This window comes from Staurois parvus, unplaced genomic scaffold (genome assembly GCF_062004578.1).
Source record: "Staurois parvus isolate SC_StPar_1 unplaced genomic scaffold, SC_StPar_1.0 ptg001181l, whole genome shotgun sequence".
NCBI lineage: Eukaryota > Metazoa > Chordata > Amphibia > Anura > Ranidae > Staurois > Staurois parvus.
In genome coordinates, this window is record NW_028318977.1 from 71,571 (window position 1) to 98,607 (window position 27,037).

The 27,037-nt window shown below is 46.1% G+C and overlaps 1 protein-coding gene across 1 annotated transcript in view; it reads left to right on the top strand.

The window, feature by feature from the left end:
• Positions 1-21,678, top strand: part of LOC149438528 (proton-coupled zinc antiporter SLC30A2-like) — a 59,231-nt gene extending 37,553 nt beyond the window's left edge. The window contains exons 7-8 of the mRNA XM_089659663.1: positions 4,573-4,707; positions 15,421-21,678. Coding sequence (XP_089515789.1) covers positions 4,573-4,707; positions 15,421-15,566 — 281 coding nt within the window. The 3' untranslated portion in view covers positions 15,567-21,678. The remainder of the gene's footprint in view (positions 1-4,572; positions 4,708-15,420) is intronic.
• Positions 21,679-27,037: the final 5,359 nt, after the last annotated feature.

Below are 27,037 nucleotides of genomic sequence, written 5' to 3' on the forward strand. Positions count from 1 at the left end.
CAGAAAGGGTGCAGATTATTCATAAAGCTCCAGACAATACAGTTATCAGGTTCAGGCAGGGATTGAGGCAGGCAGCAGGTTAGAGAGTAAATAGGGTCCAGGCAGGGTGAAGGCAGGCAGCAAGCAAGAAAGTAGCCAGGTCTAGGCAGGCAGCAGGTGAGAGAGTAGTCAGGTCCAGGCAGAGATTGAGGCAGGCAGCAGGTGAGAGAGTAATCAGGTCCAGGCACCGGTTGAGGAAGGCAGCAGGTGAGAGAGTAATCAGGTCCAGGCAGGGTTTGAGGCAGGAAGCAGGTGAGAGAGTAATTAGGTTCAGGCAGACGTTGAGGCAGGCAGCAGGTGAGAGAGTAGTCAGGTCCAGCCAGGGGTTTAGGCAGACAGCAGGTGAGAGAGTAGTCAGGTCCAGTTAAGGGTTAAGGCAGGCAGCAGGTGAGAGAGTAGTCAGGTCCAGTCTGGGGTTGAGGCAGGCAGCAGGTGAGAGAGTAGTCAGGTCCAGTCTGGGGTCGAGGCAGGCAGCAGGTGAGAGAGTAGTCAGGTCCAGGCAGCAGTTGAGGCAGGCAGCAGGTGAGAGAGTAGTCAGGTCCAGTCAGGGGTTGAGGCAGGCAGCAGGTGAGAGAGTAATCAGCTCCAGGCAGGGGTTGAGGCAGGCAGCAGGTGAGAGAGTAGTCAGGTCCAGGAAGCCGTTGAGGCAGGCAGCAGGTGAAAGAGTGGTCAGGTCCAGTCAGGGGTTGAGGCAGGCAGCAGGTGAGAGAATAATCAGGTCCAGGCAGGGGTTGAGACAGACGGAAAATGATGGAGTAATCAGGTCCTGGCAGGGGTTGAGGCAGGCAGCAAATGATGGAGTAGACAGGTCTAGGCAGGGTTTTTGGCAGGTGGCAAGCAGGAGAGTAGTCAGGTCAGTCTGTGTCAGCGACAAACAACTGGTAGTTAAGTATTACATCAATTATATCAATTTAGCTCTCAGGTAGCTGTCAATATGACACAGTACCAGGCACTTCAAAGGCTAAATACTCTTCTGGTTAGAGCAGCATAATTTCTGGGAACTTTGGAAGTCCTGGAGGTAGAGGACGTCCTAAAAAGCCTGAAAATCCTGAAGACCCAGCATGGATCCTGTGAGTAATGAAGGTCCCAGGAACTCTGGAAATTCTGGAAGACTCAGAAGAGATCTTGTGAGTACTGGAGGTCCTAGGAACACAGGAAGTCTGGTAGACATTGCAGGAATGCTGGAGAACCAAGCAGGGATCCTATAAGCGCTGGAGGTCCTAGGAACTCTGGAAATCCCCAAAGATCTGACAGGCATCCTGTAACTACTGAAGGTCCTAGGAACATTGGAAATCCTGGAAGACTAGGAATGGATTCTGTGAATACTAGAGGTCCGAGAATCTTGGAATTCCTGGAGGACTTGACTGAGATTCTGTGAGTATTAAAAGGTCCTAGGAATTCTGGAAGATCCAACAAGGATCCTGTAATTACCGGTAGTCCTATTAATCTTGAAACTCCTTGAAGACCTGACAGGGATCCTTTGAGTACTGGAAGTCCTAGGAATCCAGGAAGACCAGGCAGGGATCCTGTGAGTACGAGAGGTCCCAAAAACACTGGAAATCCTGGAGAGTCAGCATGGATTCTGTGAGTACTTCAGCTCTTAGAAATTTTGGAAATCATGGAAGACTGTGCAGGGATGCTGTGAGTACTAAATATCCTAAGCATCCTGGAAGTACTGGTAGTCCTGGTAATCCTGGAAATCATTGAAGACCTGGAATAGATTCTTTGAGTACTGGAAGACCAGGCAGGGATCCTGTGAGTACTATAGGTCCTAGAAATGCTGGATATCCCCAAAGGTCTGGCAGGGATCTTGTAACTACTTAAAGTCCTAGGAACATTGAAAATCTTGGAAGACTCAGCATGGATTTTACAATTACTACAGGTCCTAGGAATCCTGGAAGTCCTGGAAGACTGGACAGGGATCCAGTGAGTATTAAAGGTCCTAAGAATTTTGGAAGATCCAGCAGGGATCTTGCGAGTATCAGTAGTCTTAGTAATCCTGGAAATCCAAGATGACCTGGCAGGGATCTTGTGAGTACTGGAAGTCCTAGGAATCCTGAAAGACTAGACAGGGTGCTGGAGGGCCCAGCAGGGATCCTGTGAGTGATGGAGGTTCTAGGAATCCTGGAAGATCTGGCAGGGATCCTGTGAGTGCTGGAAGTCATAGGAACCATAGAAATTCTTGATGACCTGGCATTGATCCTGTGAATACTATAGGTCCTAGGAACCCTGCAAATCCTCAATGATCCAGCAGGGATCCTGTGAGCACTGGAAGGCCTAGGAATCCTGGAAGACCAGGAAGGATCCTATGAGTACTAGGGGTCCTAGGAACACTGGAAATTCTGGAAGACACAGCAATGGGATCCTATGACTACTGAAGGCCGGTTCTGTGAGCACTTGAGGTCCTAGGAATCCTGAAAGACTCAGCAGGGATCCTGTGAGTACTGGAGGTTCTAGGAATCCTGGAATATCTTTGCAAGCATTCTGTAAGCAGTACTGGTGGTCCTAGAAATCTCAGTAATCCTGGAAGACCTAGCAGTCATCCTGTGAGTACTGGAGGTCCTAGGAACTTTGGAAATCCTGGAAGATCAAGGTGGAATGCTGGAGGACCCACCAGGAACCCTGTGAGTACTGGAGGTTCTAGGAATCCTGGAAGACCTGCCAGGGATCCTGTGAGCACTGGATGTCCTAGAAATCCTGGAAATCCCCCAAACTCTGGCAAGGATCCTTTGAATATTGGAGGTCCCAAGAACACTGGGAATCCTGGAAGGGGGAATGCTGGAGGATCCAGCAGGGATGCTGTGAGTACTGGAGTTTTTAGGAATCCTGTAAGACCCGGGAGTGAATCCTGTAAGCACTGGGGGTCGTAGGAACACTGGAAATCCTGAAATACCCAGTGGGAATACCAGAGGACCCAGCAGGGATCCTGTGAGTACTGGAGGTGAAAGGAATCCTGGAAGAACCAGCAGGGATCTTGTGAGTGCTGTAGGTCCTAGGAACTCTTGAAATCCCTAAAGATCTGGCAGGGATCCTGTGAGTACTGACGGTCAAAGGAGTCCTGGTTATCCTGGAAGCCTCAGTAGGGATCCAGTGAGTGATTTTTTTTTTTTCTTTACATTTAAATAATTTGAAGTACATATTATGGGATTGTCTGCTTTTTAGTTGCAGACCTCACAAAAGGCTTCAAATGAGGAAATTAAAGGAGAGGAAATGGAAGATGAACATGAGAATTGTTACATAAATCTCATACAGCATAATGTTAATTAATCTATAAAGGGTTAAAAAAAAGATTAAGCAACTCAGACACAGAGTATGGGGATTTAACATTTATTGAATGAGATAATAAAAACTCCTCTGTGGTCACATCAATCAGACAAGGAGCCCCAGGAGTCTATTTCAGGGATCGGTGCCCATGACCTCAGGCATGGTCTGTATCCTCCAGTAGTAGTAGGTGTCCTTTTATATAACCCTATAGGAAGCAGGTGTTATATACTCTTAGCCAATAATAACTGATCATTAAACTTTTGACCCTACAAGGCCAATAAAGTGGTAGAATCAGCGAGGAGAACAACTTCATCAAGGTAGAAAATATATGTGATGTATACGAGACTTACGATATATATGTCCATGTATTTCCCCAAATTGGGGAAAGTCCATACTAGTGATTCTCCTTAGCTGTATCGCTATCAGTAGGGTCAAAGGTACCAAATGAAGAGTAGAAAAGCTCAGGGAGACGTGAATTTCAAGGGTTTGATTCATGAAAGGCTTGGGGAACCCAATGAGAAGTCCATGCACCCCAAACTTAGCGGCCAACCCTGTTGAAGTCTATGGGAACCACCAATGTTACTATTTTTTTTGACCATTTTCAAGGCCAATAAGCAGGCTATTGTTGAAAAGATTGCATGGGTCAACGTTCAGCATGGAGATGTTTTCGTGTGGCTTAAAGGGTAACATTGAAGATACAAAATCATTTAAATGGCATGCTTCTATGTACCTTAAAACTGCAAATGGTGTTAAGAAACAGTATGACATAGTCTTGGGTGGGGGATTTTCCTTAAGATTCCACCCAAATCCTTATCCAACCATGCAGCCTAGGCCAGAAAAGGGAGGGCAGGGAACATGTGTTCTGTACCATATCATGTCACATGTCTTTCAACATTGGGGAAGGGCCAGCAAAGACCTCCCCTTGCAAGACACCTTTGTCCCAATATTAAATGATGAGGGCCTTTCAACCAACAAGAAGGAGATAGAGGTAATATGGGGTGAGGGAACCTTGTTGTGGAATCTAATAAAGGGGCACCCTGATAGTCACCCTTTTTTAATACTTGTTGGAATGAGTTGCCAAGTGTTGTTGCCCGATAGTCATATAGAGATGGGAATAATAGGGAATAATGTGGGACTGGAGTAGAGGATGTGAGAAGAGATGATGTTGGGTGAAATGGAGGACAAGGTGCCGGCAATAAGGGCAAAGAATACTCTACATATCTCTTGCTGGATCTATGTAATGAAGGATGACTATTGTCTGTTTCCCAGGTTCCCCTCGCAGCATTGCATACAACTCAGTGAAGGAGGTTCTTCTGACCGTCCAGGGGGTTCACTCGGTGCACTGTCTGCGGCTCTGGGCTCTCACGCTCAGCCAGAACGTGGTGTCTGTACATCTGGCTATTGGTAAGTCTGAAATCCACATTACCACATGGAGCAGGAACGGTCAGATAGCCTGATATTGAGATTACATTTCTACTGAATACAGTAAAGCCAACATATTTCAGGGAAAGGGCCTCTTCCTTCTTCGGGGCTAACAATAGGAAGACTATAAGAAACATATAAAATGGTGGTTTGCTCATGATAATCGATAAAATATAGCATCTGGTAAAAAAAAGTAAGATTTTAACAAAAATGGCATGGATTGTGAATCAACCGATTAGGGATCAAAATGTCTACTTTTTTTTTTTTTGCTACATATTTCTGTTTTTTTTAAATAAATATATATTTTTGGATCTACCTGTGATATAAATGTCAAGTAATGATCGCTAATCAGTTGATTATATTTGATTATACAGTCATGGCCAAAAATCTCGACACCCCTGCATTTCTGTCAGATAATGCGCCACTTCGCCCCAACAATTGTTGCAATTACAAATGTTTTGGCATTTCAAGTTTTTTTCTTTTGTTTGTATTGGTATGACACAAAAAAAGTGGAGAAACAAAAAGCCAAATCTGACACATTCCAAGTAAAACCCCAAAAATGGACTGGACAAAATTATTGGCACCTTCAATGTAATATTTGGTAGCACACCCCTTGGAAAATAATAACAACTCAATGGCTTCCTGTAACCATCAGTTTCTTCCACCTCTCTACTGGAATTTTGGAGCGTTCTTCTTCTGCCAACTGCTTCAGGTCTCTCAGATTGGAAGGGTTCCTTTTCCCAACTGCTGTTTTGAAATCTCACCACAGGTGCTCTATGGGATTGAGATCTGGACTCATTGCTGGCCAGTTCAGTACTCTCCATTTCCATTCCTTTCTTCTAATTTCAACCATTTCTGGGTGCTTTTTGACGTGTGCTTTGAGTTATTGTCCTGCTGTAAGACCCATGACCTCTGACGACCCCTAAACTTTCTGACACTGGGCTCTACATTGCACCCCAGAATTCTTTGGTAGTCTTCAGATTTCATAATGTCATGCACACAGTCAAGACATCCAGTGCCTGAAGCAGCAAAGAAACCCAGTGAACTGCCACCATGTTTGACTGTAGGAAATGTATTCTTTTCTTTAAAGGCCTCATTTCTTTTTCTGAAAATGGTAGAAAGATGGGCTTTTCCAAAAAGCTGTATTTTTGTCATCTTATTGTTCCTGTGTCCACTGTGCGCAACATTGTCAGGAAGTTTACAGCTCATGGCACTGTAGCTAATTTCCCTGAACGTGGACGAAAGAGAAAAATTGATCAAAGATTGCAATGAAGGATTGTTTGAATGGTGGATAAAGAACCTCGATCAACTTCCAGACAAATTCAAGCTGACCTTCAAACAGAGGATACAACTGTGTCAGCTTGCACTATACGTCGCCATCTCAATGGAGAAGGAATCGTTTGGATTCACCAAACTCAGAATCTACTTGGTATAGTTCTGGCACTACAATGTACCTGGTAGATCTTCATTACCACACAGGTTTAAACATATTAAATCTGCAGCTCTCATTTTCGGTCAACCTGCCATTAAGCTCCTCCAATGTAAGGGACATTCTTCCCACTGGCCACCATTGTAAGGGACATTCTTCCCACTGGCCACCATTGTAAGGGACATTCTTCCCACTGGCCACCAATGTAAGGAGCATTCTTCCCACTGATCACCAATGTAAGGGACATTCTTCCCACCGATCACCAATGTAAGGGACATTCTTCCCACTGACCCCCAATGTAAGGGGCATTCTTCCCACTGATCATCAATGTAAGGAACATTCTTCCCACTGACCACCAATGTAAGGGACATTCTTCCCACTGGCCACCATTGTAAGGGACATTCTTCCCACTGGCCACCATTGTAAGGGACATTCTTCCCACTGGCCACCAATGTAAGGGACATTCTTCCCACTGATCACCAATGTAAGGGACATTCTTCCCACTGGCCACCATTGTAAGGGACATTCTTCCCACCGGCCACCATTGTAAGGGACATTCTTCCCACTGACCACCAATGTAAGGGACATTCTTCCCACTGGCCACCAATGTAAGGAGCATTCTTCTAACTGGTCATCAATGTAAGGAGCATTCTTCCCACTGATCACCAATGTAAGGAACATTCTTCCCACTGGCCACCATTGTAAGGGACATTCATCCCACTGGTCACCATTGTAAGGAGCATTCTTCCCACTGATCACCAATGTAAGGGACATTTTCCCACTGACCACCAATGTAAGGGACATTCTTCCCACTGGCCACCATTGTAAGGGACATTCTTCCCACTGACCACCAATGTAAGGGACATTCTTCCCACTGGCCACCATTGTAAGGGAAATTCTTCCCACTGGCCACCAATGTAAGGAGCATTCTTCCCACTGATCACCTATGTAAGGAGCATTCTTCCCACTGATCACCTATGTAAGGAGCATTCTTCCCACTGATCACCAATGTAAGGAACATTCTTCCCACTGATCACCAATGTTAGGGACATTCTTCCCACTGATCACCAATGTAAGGATCATTCTTCCTACTGACCACCAATGTATTTTATTATTATTATTATTATTATTATTATTATTATACAGTATTTATATAGCACCAAAGGGTTTGCTCAGCGCTGTACAGTAGCAAGGGGGATATAACATGAGACAAGACAGTAACAATACAATACACGAGGGGTTCGAGGGCCCTGCTCTTTCGAGCTTACAATCTAGGAGGGAGGGGAAGATGGCACAGGAGGAGATGGCTGTGGGGGATGGAGTGGTGGGAGGAGTGGAGGAGGTTAGTTGTTAGGTGAGGTCGGGTGTTAGGTGAGGTTGGGGTAGGCTTCCCTGAAGAGGAGGGTTTTCAGGGTGCGCCTGAAGGTGAGGAGGGTAGGTGACAGTCTGATGGATTGGGGTAGGGAGTTCCAGAGGATGGGGGAAGTCCTGGAGAAGTCCTGAAATCGGGCGTGGGAGGAGGAGACCAGGGAGCTAGAGAGCAGGAGGTCCTGTGAGGAGCGGAGGGCATGGGTAGGGTAGTATCTGGGTATCAGGTCAGTTATGTAGTTCGGGGCGGCATTGTGAATGGCCTTGTAGGTCAGGGTTAGCAGCTTGAACTTGATGCGTTGGGCAATCGGGAGCCAATGAAGGGATTGGCAGAGGGGGAAGGCAGATGTGGAGTGCTTGGTGAGATGGATGAGTCTCACCGCTGAGTTCAGGATCGACTGGAGTGGGGATAGCATTCATTTGGGTAGGCCAGTGAGAAGGGAGTTGCAATAGTCCAGGCATGAGATGATGAGGGAGTGTATGAGTTGTTTGGTGGTGTCTGGGGTGAGGAATGTGCGTATCTAATGGTAAGGAGAATTCTTCTCACTGATCATCAATGTAAGGTGCATTCTTCCCACTGACCACCAATGTAAGGGGCATTCTTCCCACTGACCACCTTTGTCAGGGACATTCTTCCCACTGACAACCTATGTAAGGAGCATTCTTCCCACTGACCACCAATGTAAGGGACATTCTTCCCACTGACCATCAATGTAAGGGGCATTCTTCCCACCGATTACCTATGTAAGGGGCATTCTTTCCATTGGCCATTATACTAATGTACCTTAAACTGTAGATAAAAGTTATTATCAGGGGATCCCTGAGGCTGAAAAGTTATTACAAGGGTTCCTCCATTTTAAAAAGGTTGATAAAAGCTGGCTTAGAAAACGTTTTGCTATTTTTGTCATTGGTTTCAACAAAAATCCCAATCATGATTGGAGGGTGTGCTGTGTTTTAAGTATCACCCGGCCAATAAATGTATCACGTCAACTTCAAGCTTCCCGTTTTCATCGATGGCTGACACAGTACAACTCTCCAATCCTGCTGTCAAGTCGACAAAAAGACATTCAGGAGTTTTCAATAATCCAGCCAGAGGGATTCAGCTGCTGAGAACCATTATTGGCTGGATTAAAACATTCATTCATTAGCATTACCAGGGGCTCCAGGGAGAGAAGAAATCACAGATAATTGCCCGCATTCTCCACCTCCTGCCCCCAGGGAGACCTCTCAGGCACTCTTTGAGCTTTGTGTGTCTCCTTCTTCCATTGTGTGTCCAGATTCATTTGCTCCCAAGGAAAGATGGATAATTGATTTTAGATATTTAAATGAAATGTTATTTACTTCTTGTCCCCAGGGACGTATAAACTTTAATAGGCTAGCTAAGCAACTGCTAGTGTGGTTCTAGGTTAGTCTGTATCATGGTGTGATCATCAAGCCATCTATGTGCATTGTTGACTTTACATTACCATAATGACCTCAAAATCATTTTTCAGTACAATTTAGAGATACTTCTTAATTCCAATAACCCAAGCCAGCCGAATTGATCCTGCAGACCAGATTCCCTCCAGGTCACATTCAGATCATTTAAGAAAGCCTTTATCAACCTTTTCAATACAGAGGAACATGGATACACCGATACTGTTTTTTATCGGTGAGTACTCGGCCAAAAGCTTTGGTACTCGTACTTGCCGATAAAAAATTGTTTTTTATCGGCGTGTACCAATACTTTTGGGCAAGTACTCGCCGATACTGAGTATCGATACTTTGCGCTGCGATTTGCGTTAATGGACGCAAATTGCACCGCAATGAATAGCATGCGATTTGAACAGGAATGTGATTCCTGTCCAAATGGGGTGCGGTTTCCCCACTGCTCCTAGTCAGGATTGGCCAGCTGCTAACCAAGTATCAGTTACGGTATCGGGGTATTTTCAGGAGTACTCGTACTCCTGAAAATACTCGGTATTGGCACAGATACTGATATCGGTATCAGTGCATCCCTACAGAAGAACCCTGAAAATAATTGCTGCGATTAAAATGATTTTCTTTCTCTTTCTTTGAGGGATACAGGAATTCCTAAAAGCCCAATTTTTGGCACAAAAAAGAAAAAAAAAACTTGCAGTGCGGCCCCCCCCATACTGCACAGGTTAAAGGCTTGCTAAGTCTCAAGGGCTGTAGTATTACCTTCTCCTTGAAGATTCCTCTGTAAGGTGCTCATAACCACAGTCGCACTCCTGTCTCTCCTTCGTAAAGTACAGGATTAATAGCTATCGTGTTCTTTGAGGGATACAGGAACTCCTAAAGTCCAACTCTAGGCACACAAAAAAAACAAAAAAACTCTTGTAGTGCGCCCCCCCCCCCCCCACACTGAACAGGTTAAAGGCTTGCTAAGTCTCAAGGGCTGTAGTATTACCTTTTCCTTGCTTGAAGACTCCTCTGTAAGGTGCTCCTGACCACAGTCGCACTCCGCCTCTTCTTCGTAAAGTATAGGGTTAATAGCTTTCGTGTTTTTTTTGGGATACAGGAATTCCTAAAAGCCCAACTTTGGGCACAAAAAAGAAAAAAAACAAAACTTGCAGTGGGGCCCCACCATACTGCACAGGTTAAATGCTTGGTAAGTCTCGAGGGCTGTAGCATTACCTTTTCCTTGCTTGAAGACTCCTCTGTAAGGTGCTCCTGACCACAGTCGCACTCCGCCTCTTCTTCGTAAAGTATAGGGTTAATAGCTTTCGTGTTTTTTTTGGGATACAGGAATTCCTAAAAGCCCAACTTTGGGCACAAAAAAGAAAAAAAACAAAACTTGCAGTGGGGCCCCACCATACTGCACAGGTTAAATGCTTGGTAAGTCTCGAGGGCTGTAGCATTACCTTTTCCTTGCTTGAAGACTCCTCTGTAAGGTGCTCCTGACCACAGTCGAACTCCGCCTCTTCTTTGTAAAGTATAGGGTTCATAGCTTTCGTGTTCTTTGAGGGATACAGGAACTCCTAAAGCTCAACTCGAGGCACAAAAAAAACAAAAAAAAAAGTCTTGCAGTGGGCCCCCCCCCCCATACTGCACAGGTTAAATGCTTGGTAAGTTTTGGGGGGGAGCAGTAGTAGCCAGGGGCGGACTGACCATTCGAGCACTCGGGCACAGCCCGAGGGTCCGGGGTCAGTAGGGGGCCCCATGAAATGCCCCTGATACCTTTTTTATAGGCTTTTTTGAGTGTGGGCAAGGACACAGGGGCCCCATGATCCCCTATTGCCAGGGGCCCCATGAGTTGTCAGTCCGCCCCTGGCAGTAGCATCTCCTTATTTATAGACTTCTCAGTAAGGTGCTCCTGACCACGGTTGCACTCCTGCCTCCTCTGCAGTACAGGGTTAATAGTTCTGCATTGTAGGTGATGAGGCCGAGACTCGTGCAAAAGACACAAGCTTTAGGGTTACGAGGACAGGGCCAGAGCCTGCTGGAGCAGGCAGTCAGGTAAGTGATCTCATTCTACCACCCAAGCTTAATGACCATTTAACCTTTGCAGTGTGTGTGTGGGGGGGGGGTCCAATGCAAGGGGTTTTTTGTTCTACACGTAATTGGGGTTTAAACCTCCAAGATATACTGCCACCTACAGGAGGAATGGACACTGGCAAACAAAAGACTGTAGACCAGCACCGGATAACTCCTCCTCTACCCAGCATGCCTCAGATTTTTGCTAGTGTCCTAGGAGGATGGACATCTTTTTTTCAGTTCTGCTGCGTGAAAGACTAACTGTCAAGGCTCAAGGTATGACCAGAGGTGTGTGTACTGACACAGGGAAACGCAGGCTTCAGGTATAGTATAAACAATACAATTTATACAAGACTAAACAATACAAAAATGCAGTGCAAGACAAAACATAAACACAGTGCAAACAAACCATAACTCCAACAGATAACAATAAGAACAATACTAAACAAAGTCGGGCAGGCCGGGTTGGTAGCAAACGGGCAGGCAAGGTACAAGGAGCAGGCGGAAGAGTAGTCAGGAATAGCCAAGGTCAGTACAGGCAGAGTTCATGCAGAGTCAGGATTCAAGCAGGCAGGATCAGGATACAGGGGCCAAGGGAAACTATACACCAAGGCACTGGCTGCAGGCCTGGCAACTCCTTAAATACACCTCCTGCAATCAGCCTCAGGTGATGACTTGATTGCAGGAGTGTGCTTCTGGCTGCTGAGAGCACCCGCTGGCCAGCCCTGGTACTTCAGCCCACATGGCAGGTGAGTCCCACCACCAGTGGTGAGTCCATTCCTGACACTAACCTGCGATTTTTCTTCTTCAACGTTTTCCTATTCATTTTTTTTTCAGTGGAGACTTTTCTCAACGTTACTAGGGCTGTATCTGTCAAGCACAGATGTCCTCAGCCTGGATTTTGGACCATACAGCATCCAGACCCTACTGGACTGGACATTGCGAGGAAAGCCTGGAAGAGACCTTCAGAGCTGAGTTTCTCATTTCTGGTTGAGTTACTGGCATTGCCCCTGCACTTGCGTTGTCTTTGAAAACTCAATGTGTAGCCGGCCGAACCAAGCACCGGGGGCTCCCTTATTATTATTGGTCACCAAGCACCATAATTCTCTATCTCTTGCCAGCTTTGATGTGAAAGAGGTTGATGCTGTGTCTCAGGGCACTGAGACCTTCTGCTGTATGGACTGTCAGGGAAGTATCTCCTTGCTGCTGCTCCTGCTGCAAGGACCCACATGGAATTTAAATTTTTGATTCATTCCTGCTGCCCGCCTACAGAGATGTTGTTCACCTCCAGCTATCTGACCGGCCACATACCCTCACCTGCTACCTGGGTGCCCTCTCTGTATTTCATGAGTACTTGAAGCCTTGCTTTTTACCTTAAGCCTGTGCATTGCTTAACCACATAGCAGCTGCAACATGTGTTAGACATGGGGAGACGGTCCTGCTGTACAGGGTGTTCCCAGATCCCTTTCTACCAACAGGAATAGAAAACTTACTAGTTTTCTACCAACAGGTATAGAAAACTTACTGATCTGGTTTGCACAGAGCAGCCCTGATCCTCCTCTTCTGAGGTCCAAGGATGGCACTTCTGGCTTCTCCCCTCCCCCTGCTGAGTGCCCCCAAGTCAAACCGTTTGCTATGGGGGCAGTGATGCATGCTCACTCCTGAGCCAGCTCTGTGTGTCCATTGACACACAGAGCACAGCTCGGTCCTGCCCCCTGCTCTCTCCACACTGGCTGTAATTGAGAGCAGCGGGAACCAATGCCTCTCTGTCCAGTGAGGAGAAAGCGAACCAAAAGAGCCGCTGCTCTCGTGTACATCGCTGGATCAAGAATGGGCTCAGTTAAATATTTAGGGGGGCTGGAGGGAGATGCATGCTGAAGGTTTTTTTACCGTAATGCTTAGAATGCATTTAGGTAAAAATCCTTGTACCTTTAGAACCACTTTAAGACTTCCTGTGTCCTTCAATAGACTCCAAGAAAATGATTTACCATAAGTACAAATATCCTATTATACTTTATCTACAGCCCACACTATATAAATGTGGTCGGTAAAGTTGTAGATATACAAATATATGAAATAAAAAGTTGTGTACCTTTATTATTTTACAACCAGAGTGGATCATTTTTTAACAACCCCCTGCTCAAAAAGACAAAAATGTTTTCAAAAATTATCATTGATTTCAAATGAAACAAACATAGGAAAGAACCCTCTTAAATTAGTGGCCGGTGGGGAAGGGCCCCCTTACATTTGTGGTCAGTGGAGTGGAAGTCCTTTACATTGGTGTTCAGTGGACAAAAGCCACATTACATTGGTGGACAGTAGAGAAGGACCCTCTTACATTGGTGGTCAGTGGAGATGGCCCCCTTACATTGGTTGTCAGTGGCGAAATGACATTGGCAATCAGTGGAGAAGGTCTTCTTACATTTGAGGTCAATGGAGGAGGGTCTGCTTATATTGATGGTCATTGTCTCCTTTACATTTGTGTCCAGTGGATTAGTGTTCCCTTACATTGGCAGTCATAAGTAAAATGCCTCCTCAAAATGGTAGTCAGTTGTGGACATAATGAAAAATAACTCCTTTTATTGCTGATCAGTGGAGAAATACTCTCTAATCATCAGAGAAATGCCCAATTTTTTATTGGGCGTCAGAGAAGTGCCCCTCTTTTATTGGTGGTCATTGGAGAAGTGCCTCTCTATACTGGTGGTCAGTAGAGAGGTGTCCCTCTTTTAATGGTGGTCAGTGGAGAAGTGTTCCCTCACACTGCTAGTCATCAGAGAAATGCCCCTTTTATCAGTGGTCAGAGGAAAAGTGCCCCTCTTTTATTGGTGGTCATCGAAGTACCCCTCTATATTTGTGGTCAGTAGAGATGTGTCCCTCTTTTAAAGGTGGTCAGTGGAGAAGTGCTCCCTCACACTGCTAGTCATCAGAGAAATTCCCCTTTTTATCAGTGGTCTGAGGAGAAGTGCCTCTCTTTTATTGGTGGTCAGTGGAGAAGTGCCTCTCTATACTGGTGGTCAATAGAGAGGTGTCCCTCTTTTATTGGTGATCAGTGAAGTGCTCCCTTACATTGCTAATCATCAGAGAAATGCCCAATTTTTATTGGGGGTCAGAGGAGAAGTGCCCCTCTTTTATTGGTGGTCATTGGAGAAGTGCCTCTCTATACTGGTGGTCAGTAGAGAGGTGTCCCTCTTTTATTTGTGGTCAGTGGGGAAGTGCTTCCTTACACTGCTAGTCATCAGATAAATGCCTCCTTTTTATTGGGGGTCAGAAGAGAAGTGCCCTCTTTTATTGGTGGTCATAGGAGAAGTGCTTTTCTATATGGTCATTAGAGAGGTGTCCCTCTTTTATTGGTGATTAGTGGAGAAGTGCTCCCTTACTCTGCTAGTCATCAGAGAAATACCCAATTTTTATTGGGGGTCAGAGGAGAAGTGCCCCTCTTTAATTGGTGGTCATTGGAGAAGTGCCTCTCTATTTGGTCAGTAGAGAGGTGTCCCTCTTTTATTGGTGGTCAGTGGAGAAGTACTCCCTTACACTGCTAGTCATCAGAGAAATGCTCCCTTTTTATCAGGGGTCAAAGGAGAAGTGCCCCTCTTTTATTGGTGGTCAGTGGAGAAGTGCCTCTCTATACTGGTGGTCAGTAGAGAAGTGTCCCCCTTTTATTGGTGGTCAGCGGAGAAGTGCTTCTTTACACTGCTATTCATCAGAGAAATGCCCCCTTTTTATCAGGGGTCAGAGGAGAAGTGCCCCTTTTCATTGGTGATCAGTAGAGAAGTGTCCCCCTTTTATTGGTGGTCAGCAGAGAAGTGCTTCTTTACACTGCTAGTCATCAGAGAAATGCTCCCTTTTTATTGGGGCTCAGAGGAGAAGTGCCCCTCTTTTATTGGTGGTCAGTGGAGAAGTACCCCTCTATACTGGTGGTCAGTAGAGAGGTGTCCCCCTTTTATCGGTGGTCAGTAGAGGAGGGCCTACTAACATTGATGGTCATCTGACTTATGTTGGTGGCCAGGGAGAGGAATAATGCCCCTTGGGTTAGTAGCCAGTGGGATGACACAGCTAAAGAGATCTTTAGTGTTAGTAGTTACTTATATGAAAGAAGATCACAGAGGCTCCTCTGCCTAACTGCTGGCTCTGCCAAGTGATGTCAGCTATGGTACAGTGCAGGCCTCATCAGGCCGGATTGGCTGCTGCTTAAGGAACCCCTAACGACCTCTGGAACAAACTTGGTTGGGAAAGACTAGTTTAAAATAGCCTGTGGCAATAGACTGTTGAAAACTTCCACTCCAATGGGCCACCATCATATTTGTGGCATTAGGTTTTGGTAGGTGGGCTTGTGGTATACTGTTACCCAGTATAATTCTAATAAAAACTGATTAATCTTTAGGTGTACACTGTATGATGTGTCTTTTTATTCCCATTGTCAGATGAGAGCTGTGAGGCTGATACTGTCCTCAGAGAGGCTACGGAACTACTTCAGACAAAGTTTGAGGTCTTTATTAGCACAATCCAGGTGGAGCGATATATGGAAGACATGGAAGTGTGTCCACGATGCCAGGACCCAACTGGATGACCAGAAAGCCTTTCCTAAAATTTACCACCCATCATCCTGAGTGGAACCGGAGAATGGGAGGAGCCAGACATGGGGGTGGGGTCAGATAACTCATCACGCCTTCATGTGTCATTTATAGAGGAACACTTGTCTCCCTGTCACAGGCTAATAAAGACCCACACGCCAATCACACATTTTCATCCTGGATGCAGGACACGTTCCATGCTCTCAACACAAAAAAGAGATGACTTTATGGCATTGGACAGATCATTGATAGACAGGTAATAGCTATTGTTAGAGGTACTTTACTCAACCATAGCAGCCCATCCAGATCTGACAGGGCATTATTGGGGGACCTGAGAACATCCAAATAATGGGACCATCACCTACATGTTTGTTCTTAGTCAGCATTTGGAAGACTCCAATGCAACAGATGTAACTAGGGTGGCAATCCATATCTATAAGTGGCCTAGGTGACTGTGGTTACAGGTGTAGTTGAAAGGGTTCAAGGACTGTGATGATGTTGCTAAGCAGACCTTCTTAACTCACTGAATGTTCTGCCCCTATCTACAAATTCTTGCTATGCAGATTTTTTTTTGCTGCATGATTAGTCTCAGAGGTGTCACAGGGGACAAGGGTGAGTTAGAGCCAGGGGCGGACTGACCATTCGGGCACTAGGGCACTGCCCGAGGGCCCAGGGTCAGTAGGGGGCCCCATGAGATGCCCCTAGTACCCTTAATAGGCTTTTTGGGTGTGGTTTTGAGTGTGGATGAGGACACAGGGGTCCCATGATCCCCTACTGCCCGGGGGCCCCATGAGTGGTCAGTCCGCCCCTGGTTAGAGCCAATAGTTGTTACAGGTTTGTTGTAGATCTGTGGTGGGAAATGCTGGCCTGGTTTCTGTTGGAGACATGAAATGAAAAAATTGCACAAGTGATTCCAGCAGTAGCTGATAAACATAGGGCTACTGTGAAAGTTATAGGCTATGTATGTTCCTTGTGGATACTTATATTCTGCTGTTTGGACTACCTATATTTTTATTGTTTTACTGCCACACATGATCACTTCCATCGTGAATGATGATAACAACAGACTATGTTCCAGCAAAACTATATTTCGGAGCATTCAATGACTTATATCAGGTATCTGTTGAGATTTGATCATGAGGGGTGGTTGGCTGCTTTTACAAGGAGGTCACCTCCCTGACACATTTTCATAATAGACATCATGGGCTGACATTTTAATGCCAAAAAAAAAAAAAATCATGAGTGCTTTCATTCATGTCATTGGCCCCCCTCTACCCATGTCACCATGACCAAAGGTTCTCCACCCGTCTCCGGTTCTACCGCCTATGCAGCGTTCTTTCAACATTCCAAAGTGAAGCGTGATGCCCCATCACCAACCCCATAACGTGAGCGTCAACCTTGGTTGGATATTGTGCAATTTATTTTGTCCTGTGATGTGAGAGCTTTAACCCGTTTGTCTTAAATGTTTGTGTATGGCCAAACCGCCAGCAACGACGTGAACCGTTCATGGCTAGCCCGTGCCCCATGACCTGGCTCTGCTCTGACCAGCAGAAGAACAGGCTGATCTTTAGGTGGGATGAAGCTGGGACAGATGTCCACTGGGATTTACGATAGTGGATGCAATCCTTGGCCATGATGGTTGTCATCTCCTTACTGGCAGTCTGGAGTGTCTCAATGTTGTGACGAATGTGTTTACAAAGCCGGGATCTTCCCTCTGTGCTGCCAAAATCCACACCCTACGCAGACCCTGTAATGGATATTACGAGACAAGGGCAGAGTCATGAGGGTCACATGCAATGTCATCCCTGATCACAATATCCCAGAAGTAAGGGAAAATCTTCTAAACGATAAAAAAAAATACAAAAAAAAGACAATTTCAGTTCTTCCGTGACCCTAGAATAGTGCTTGGGGATCATCACTCAGGCTGTTGGTGTGCTGTAGGATGGATGCCGCTGAAACAGTAAGGGCGCAGGATGGGGATGAGCTTGTCCAGACCCAAAATATGCAGGCAAAGTAAAGAGGAGGTTTCCACACCTCACCTGGCCGTTTAGTAAAAAATAAAAGCAGCCTCAGCTCAATCCATCAATGCCACACATGTAACGCGTTTCGCCCCACACATGAGATAGGGCGAAATGCGTTGGTGACATGGCCTTATTGGCCTAAGCTGAGGCTGCTTTTATCTGTGTACTACACAGCTCAGTGAGATATTCAGCAGCTGGGAAACCTCCTGTAAGGGACCGCCCAGCAGTACCACCAGCGCTCCACTGATCAGGCGTCCCCAGCGTACGGAGTCTAAGCCCCAGAGTACTTGTTCACCAGAGCCCCTGATGGTGGGGATGGACTTGGAGCACCCCGGGACCAGGTCGTGACTACTGAGGATACCCGTCAGTGGTAGGGGTATTCGCCAGGGGCTCCCACAGGAGAGAGCCAGATATGAGGAGGTCTGGAGACCCTGTTGAGAGGGATGGATGGATGGCTGAGCAAGTGCAAAGTCAGGCAGGCCGGGTCGGTAACTATGGGGACGGTGCGGTACAAAGCAGCGGGCAGAGAATAGTCGGGTCACACGCCAGGTCAGCAACAGCAGGTCAGGACCAATAGGGGGCATCCAGGAGAGAGGTCAGGCAAGCAAGGGTCAGAACAGGAGAAAACAGCAAAGTCAGGGCACAATCCGGATCAGCAACTCACTATACACAGGTTCACAGGATACAAGGAGACCAGAAGGCACTGAATGACAGCTCAGGGCCATTTAAATATCCCGCCCTGCGCTGTCATTGGTGCCAGGCGTGCGCCCGCGGTCTCTACTGCGCATGCGCGAACTCGATTGCTGCGGTCGGCCAGGTCCCAGTGCCCGCGTCACTGCACAGGGCGGTGCACTGCGCCTCCACCAAGCCCAGCGCTGCGGCGATCCCCAACACCTCCCCTTTACTTTGCCTTCAATTCTTCCATGCTCCTTCCATAATTTAAATCACTTTGGCTGAAATTAGCTTTTACATTTCTAGGCCTTCCTAAAATAAGGACCTGTCCAGCAGCCATACACATCCCACACTTCAGGAACTACTGTCTTGGGGAAACAACAGCATTTCACCAGGAAACCCAACTTAGGGGATTCCCCCTCTCCTGAGATCAGTTGGTGTGCACTCATCCGCAGGTAACACCAGTTTCCCAGCGCTCACTCTCTGTGGCCCCAGAACTCTCTTCCTCGCACACATACATCAATATAAACTTGTCTTCAGTATAAACAGCGACCAATCACATTCCCAGTGGGGTCCAGAGAACCAATTTCCAACCTTTTGACCTGAGATTTCGGTATCAGCGGGATGCATCGCAGAACGAGCATAGGAAGTCATTCTGGCCTAGCGGGACCCTTGCTGACGCAGGCTGTGCGTATTCTGGTGGCACATACTCCGGCTCCAATGTGAAGATTGTGTAGTGTTGTCTGTGTATATCACACCGTGTGTGTAACGTCTTATGTTCCTGTACTGGTGGAGCTACGTACAACATGAATCCCCCCTTCTCCATGTACGCCGCCGGTGGGGGTGGAAATAAGCCATTCTCTGAGGTGGGTCAGAAACCTATCCCTTATTGCTAAGATTGTATATCTAGATGTGTGTCTATGGAACACCTTGGGTGCCATTGTTCTTCCAAGAAATATCACACCAACAAGTCTTCTGTTGGGGCAACAAAACCCCATTCGCAATTATCTTTATGTACCTTACATACCCAAATTAATAAGCTGTGCCCACCTTTCAGGGGTGACTAAAAGTGTGAAAGTCACTCGGTTTTTGTAAAGCTCCCGAGAATGGGTGACAACGGCCTGAAACACTGGGCTTCATCATGAAGAGGTTGCATCAAATAAACAGCACATTCCAGTAAGAAAGTTGGAGGGACCAGAGAGTCGTTCTGACCCAGATCTAGATCTATGGAGTGTTCCTGGTAGATCGACCTGTTAACAATCAATCTTCAGCTGAGTGCAGTGGAGTGATTGTGCAAGTCCACCCACCCTGGAACTTGTCCAGAAAGAAAGCCATTATTACAATGCACTGGTCAGCTGATTTAGAGCTTAAAAGGTGCCAAAGAACAGTAACCACAAGAGGTCTACTATTCTCTACCTGGAAAAAAACTCAGCGCACCTCTCCGAAAATAGTTTTACTTTGTTACCAAGGATCCAACTTTGGGACTAAACCAACACATGCCATCCATCTCCTTGTATGTGAGCGCCTGAGCAGCCAATAAGCATGCTTTCATGAGATGGGGGGGGGCTGATGCTTGCTGAGGCCTAGTCTTGAAGTATCTCTTGCAGCACTTTCAGAAAGGCATGAGGGTTTTTTTTGGCTATGGATACCAACAGCAAGTGTGATTTGAGGGCCTGCTTCTAGAGATGACTTCTAAATTGAAAAATGGCTGACAGCAATATATTAAAGCTGAATTCCAGGTACCCGGTTACTTTGTGAAAAAAAAAAAAGCAGGATATCGTGAATTGAGTCTAACAAGGTGCCTGCCACCTAGTAGAATTGTCTCAATTATTCATATCTGACAGGTTTATTATGCTTCAGGAGAATAACCTCTTGAGCTCTGAGACTGCTCCCTGAGGTCTCAGGAGGAGAGTCGCTGGAACTGCTTTGCCCGTCCATCCCCTCCTTCTGCTCATTAACAGAATCCTTTGGATTGTGAACTCATTCATGAAATACAAAGGCTTCTGTGAATGGGCAGCAGAGGGGAGGGACGGGCATAGCTGTCCTGTGTGCTTCTCTCCTCTCACATCTGGACTGTATCCTCCAGGAGTACAATAAACCCGTCACATACTGCATTAGTAACAGAGATAAGTCCTGGAGGTGACATGCACCTTACTAGACTTATAGTGTGCCTGCACTTTTTGCAAAGTTGCTGGAACTCAGATTTTTTACACCTTTCACACGGGAGTTCCATTTTTTTTTTTCATCAGTTCAGTCACGTTTATTTCCCAAGAAAAACCGGATCAGTTCAGTCCCATTCAGGGACGGACTGACAACTCATGGGGCCCCCAGGCAATAGGGGATCATGGGGCCCCTGTGTCCTTGCCCAAACTCAAAAAAGCATATGAAAAAGGTACCAGGGGCATCTCATGGGGCCCCCTACTGACCCCAGGCCCTTGGGCAGTGCCCGAGTTTCCAAATGGTCAGTCCGCCCTGGTCCCATTTTTTCCAAGAAAAAAACAGATCAGTTTGCGTCAGTTTTTCCATCAGTTTACATAGGGATGTTAACAGATGTGTACATTGATGTAAACAGATGATCATCCGTTTACATCCGATAGTCCATATAAATACACTGGTGTCCGTTTTGCATCTGTAAACGGACAGATGAAAACCGGACATACGGAACGCCCGTGTGAAAGGGGCCTTAAAGTAAACCTTGGTCCAAGCTATGAACACTGAATTGCTAACCTATTGTTAACAAGCAGTCAATGACCTTTAGAGGCTCTCACTGACCTCTGTAGCAGGAGGCACTGGGGAGAAATAAATCCTCAAATCTCACAGCAGAAGTTCTAGGATTCGTCCCTACAAAGGCCAGAGAGGGCTTGCTTTAAAGCTCACTTACTACATGTTGAGAATTTGTAAATGCTTCAGAACCCATTCACACTAAAGTTTTGATGGGATGCGCAATAGCACAGATTACATATCCTGGTGTGACACGATGCCTTTTATCCTACATGGCCACCCAAAAGCATCTTGCTGATGGATGTGCGTTGCCATAAACGGTGCATGGACTATTTCTGGTGCGCTGGTAGCCCCATTTATTTTGAAAGGCCACCTTACATTGATCCACGGCCTACCGTGAGTCAACGCACTGCAATGGTGTGAATGGGCCCCTTAACATCCATTTCCTAACAGTTGCACGTTAAGCAGTGATTTCTGAGGACAGAACTTGGCTGTCCAGCCACTCACAGACCCCACCACCCTCACCGGGCTCGGCCTACAGCGGACAGATGGGCCCCTTTTCATGTCGCTCCTTGCTGGTTGTATAGCTGGTGTTTGTGACACTGTTGTCTTGTCACGTTGTGACTGTATATTTGTACCCAGATTCTTGTGCTGTACAGATTGCTTTTCTACAATAAAAATAATGAAAACACTCCGAACGTTGTGACGGGTATGTCTTGTGTAATATAAAGGTGGTAGCAGGCTGCCGTGTCAGCTCACTGGGCACACGTGTTGTGTGTAGACTCGGAGGAACTAGACAAGGGCCATCCAATAGAACAAGCCTTCAACTACTGCCTACATTGGGGTTGAGGGCTCTTGAGAGGAGTACCGAGACAGGCTCCTGTGATTGTTTTCAAGAAGCTATGTACAGCATCTTGCCGGCCCTTCCCACCAGCCATGATCTGCCTACACTTCATAGGGAAGCAGACCCAGCTATGACATCACTGGGTCTAAAATAAGGTGTATAATTTAAAAAAATAAATAAAAAAATGTCATAGCATGTTGATGAGGGGGAACCAGGGAAGGCAAAATTTACGGAGCTTTAAACTAACTTTGAAGTGAACTTCTCTGGTTGATGTAGCCATACACCCAACAGGGTCTTCTGTCCCAGGGCAGATTTATCACTCAGCTCAGAATGGCCTTGTTCTCCAGTGATGTGGCCATATACCCAAAGGGTCTCTCGTCCCAGAGTGGGTTTACAGGTCAGGACTGAATGGACTTGTTCTCCAGACACAGAGCCATACAACCAGGTCTCCCATCCCAAGGGGACTTACTGATCAGGACTGAACATACTTGTTTTCCTCTAATGTAGTCATACAACCAGAAGGTCTCCCATCCCAAGGGGACTTACTGATCAGGACTGAACATACTCGTTTTCCTCTAATGTAGCCATACAACCAGGTCTCCCATCCCAAGGGGACTTACTGATCAGGACTGAATATACTTGTTTTCCTCTAATGTAGCCATACAACCAGAAGGTCTCCCATCCCAAGGGGACTTACTGATCAGGACTGAACATACTTGTTTTCCTCTCATGTAGCCATACAACCAGAAGGTCTCCCATCCCAAGGGGACTTACTGATCAGGACTGAATATACTTGTTTTCCTCTAATGTAGCCATACAACCAGGTCTCCCATCCCAAGGGGACTTACTGATCAGGACTGAACATACTTGTTTTCCTCTCATGTAGCCATACAACCAGAAGGTCTCCCATCCCAAGGGGGCTTACTGATCAGGACTGAACATACTTGTTTTCCTCTAATGTAGACATACAACCAGAAGGCCTCCCATCACAGGGTGGGTTTCATAATCAGGACTGAGCAGACTTGATCTCCCCTGATGCAGCCATACACTCAGAGGGTCTTCCAACCCAGGGTGGGTTTACTGATCAGCAAGGCAGACAGCAGAAATTTTGGGGCCCCTTACAAAGCTTTAGGCCTGACCACTGACATTGCCCAGGATCCACCCACTGGCCATACCACAAGGCCCATTTTATGTGCGTTTCCTTTTCCTCCTGCAGTCCCATCTCCCCCATCCCACGTCCTTTTCCTTCTGCAGTCCCATCTCCTCCATCCCACATCCTCCTCCTCCAGTCCTATCTCCTTCCACTCATGTCCCCCTCCAGTCCCATCTCCTCCCACCACAGGAGGGGGGGCAGTGGAACATTTGGGGGAAGTGTCACAGAAGAGCAGCGGGATATGTGGGAGAAAAATCAGGACAAACGGGGGCAGCGGGACAGAAGAAGAGCAGCAGGATAGGTGGGAAGTCCACTCAGAAAGCAGCGCTGCCCCACGTTAAAGACAGCCCTAGTTAGGGCCCAAGGTCTTTGTGTATGGACTGTCTCCCCCTGATGGCAGCCCTGCCGATCAGGACTAAATGGACTTGTTCTCTGGCACTATGGTCATACACCCAGAGGGTTTCCTGTCTCAGAGCAGGTTTATCGATTAGGACTGAATGGACTTGTTCTCCTGATGTAGCCATACACCCAGAGGATCTTCTATCTGAGTGGGTTTACACGTCAGGACTGAATGGACTCCTCTAGTGATGTGGCCATACAACCAGAGGGTCTCCTATCCCAACATGGGTTTACTGGTCAGGACTGAATGGACTCTAGTGATGTAGCCATACATCCAGAGGATCTTCTATCTCAGAGTGGTTTTACATGTCAGGACTGAATGGACTCTAGTGATGTAGCCATACATCCAGAGGATCTTCTATCTCAGAGTGGTTTTACATGTCAGGACTGAATGGACTCCTCTAGTGATGTGGCCATACAACCAGACGTGTAAACCCACTCTGAGATAGAAGATCCTCTGGGTGTATGGCCACATCACTAGAGGAGTCCATTCAGTCCTGACCAGTAAACCCACGTTGGGATAGGAGACCCTCTGGTTGTATGGCCACATTACTAGGAGGAGTCCATTCAGTCCTGAGGGTCTCCTATCCCAATGTGGGTTTACTGGTCAGGACTGAATGGCCTCCTCTAGTGATGTGGCCATACACCCAGAGGATCTTCATTCAGTCCTGACTTGTAAAACCACTCTGAGATAGAAGATCCTCTGGGTGTATGGCCACATCACTAGAGTCCATTCAGTCCTGACCAGTAAACCCACGTTGGGATAGGCGACTCTGGTTGTATGGCCACATCACTAGAGGAGGCCATTCAGTTCTGACCAGTAAACCCACGTTGGGATAGGAGACCCTCAGGACTGAATGGACTCCTCCTAGTGATGTGGCCATACACCCAGAGGATCTTCTATCCCAGAGTGGGTTTACACGTCTTGGTTGTATGGCCATATCACTAGAGGAGTCCATTCAGTCCTGACTTGTAAAACCACTCTGAGATAGGACTCCTCTAGTGATGTGGCCATACAACCAGACGTGTAAACCCACTCTGGGATAGGAGATCCTCTGGGTGTATGGCTACATCACTAGAGGAGTCCATTCAGTCCTGTCCAGTAAACCCACATTGGGATAGGAGACCCTCTGGTTGTATGGCCACATCACTAGGAGGAGTCCATTCAGTCCTGAGGGTCTCCTATCCCAACGTGGGTTTACTGGTCAGGACTGAATGGCCTCCTCTAGTGATGTGACCATACAACCAGAGTCGCCTATCCCAACGTGAGTCTACTGGTCAGGACTGAATGGACTCCTCTAGTGATGTGGCTATACAACCAGAAGGTCTCCTATCCAAACATGGGTTTACTGGTCAGGAATGAGTGGACTCAGTCTCCCCTGATGTAGCCATATAACCAGGGGGTCCCCTTATCCCAGCATAGGTTTACTTATCAGGACAGAATGGCCTTGTTCTCCCCTGATGTAGCCATACATCCAGAGGGTCTCCCATCCCAGGGTGGGTTTACTGGTCGGGAGTGAACAGACTTGTTTCCACAGTTATGTGGTCACACATCTAGGGGGTCTCCTGTCGCAGACCATGTTTACCAATCAGATCAGAACAGCCTTGTTCTCCAGTGTTGTGGCCATACACTCAAAGAGGATCTCTTATCCCAACATGGGTTTACTGATCAGGACTGAAAGAACTTGTTCTCCCCAGATATAGCTATACAACCTCCCATTCCCAGGTGGGATTACTGGTCAGAATTGAATAGTCTTTGTTATCTAGACATGGAGCCATGTATCCAGAGGATGTCCAGGCCCAGAGCAGGTCTACTGATCAAGACTGAACAGATTTGTTCTCCCTTGATGTAGCCATACACCCCAAGAGTCTCCCATCCCATTTTTGGGTTTACAGATTAGGAATGAATGGACGTGTGTAGGGATGTACTGTTATACTGGCGGCCGAAATGTATTGGGCGAAAATAGTGTTATTGGCCTTTTGTCGATAGGAAAAATAGTGCCGAAAATGCACGATTTTGCCACAATTTTACCACATTTAAGGTGCATTTTTCATAGGTCATGTGGCTCAAAACACTGTGCGTTAAGCATTTTTGATGTGTTTTTTAACTTTTTTTTTGCCCAACTTGTTACTGGACAGATTAAAAAACACATAAAAAAAAAAAACACAACATGTATGTTTTTGCTGCGTTTTCAATGCATTTCAGACCTGTTTCACACCAATGCAGTTTACATTTTGTCCATTTCGCAATGCATTTTCCATTTCTGCATGTGGGTTTTTGTCGCCCTTTTTTGCCCAACTTGTTGCTGGGCAGATTAAAAAAAACGCATCAAAAACGTGTTTTTGAACACGCGTTTGACAAAAAAAATTCAAAAAATAACTCATAAAGAAATGTCAAAAACACGTTTTTAATGCGTTTTTTTTTTAATCTGCCCATCAACAAATTGACCAAAAAATTTCAAAAAAACAACTCAAAGAAAAATGTCAATTTGTTGATGGGCAGATTAAAATTGCAAAACGCGTCAAAAACACAAAAGCACTGCAAAAACTGTGAACGCAGGCTATTGGCCGAAAATGAATTCATATGCATTTAAATTTGTGATATTAATTAAAAAGTCAAATAGAACACAATTCAATAAAAAAAAATATATTTTTTTTAAAAAAGGGTCCATTTCGGTTTTGATTTTCGTCCAAATGCATCCTGAATTTTCATTTTCAGTCCAAGAATTTTCATTTCTGTGCACCAGTAGACGTGTGTGATGTGGCCATACATCCAGAGGGTCTCCAGTCCCAGAGTGGGTTTACTGATCAGGACAGAATGGACAATGTGGTTCTGGAATATTGCAGCAACAGGTCAGTAAATTGATATCAAGGTGCAAGTAAAAACGTCACCTAATGGTGACTAATAGGTGATTGGGCACTAGACCAAATACAGTCTATAGAGTGAGTAGAAAAAATCCCAAATGATCTTCAAAAATCCAATAGCTGGATCCGTGGATGAGGTGATGGATATATAAAGATTGCGCACTCACCAGATACGCAATCCCAATGCGCATTTAGGGAAGATAACCTCAGGACATCAAGGATCCTTATGTGGGTCTGGTCAGATCTGGTCAAATGCCCCTCACTGCTTGGTAGTACTGCCACATTTGGAAATAGCCACTCTGCAGATGTAAATGGCTCCCACCGGAGCTCAGAGTGGCTATTTCCAAATGTGGCAGCACTACCAAGCAGTGAGGGGCATTTGACCAGATCTGACCAGATCTACATAAGGATCCTTGATGTCCTGAGATTATCTACCCTAAATGCGCATTGAGATTGCGTATCTGGTGAGTGCGCAATCTTTATATATCCATCACCTCATCCAAGGATCCAGCTATTGGATTTTTGAAGATCATTTGGGATCTTTTCTACTCACGCTATAGACTGTATTTTGTCTAGTGCCCAATCACCTATTAGTCACCATTAGGTGACGTTTTTACTTGCACCTTGATATCGGTTTATGTTATTTTATTGTATTTTTTATATGAGGATGTTTGAATATTACATGTCCATATATCTTAATATAACATTTTAGCGCTGCACCTTGCTTTATTCTGATCATTCTGGAGGTTTATATGGTGCCTTTTTGGTGTTCAGCTGCTGTTTTTTCCTTTC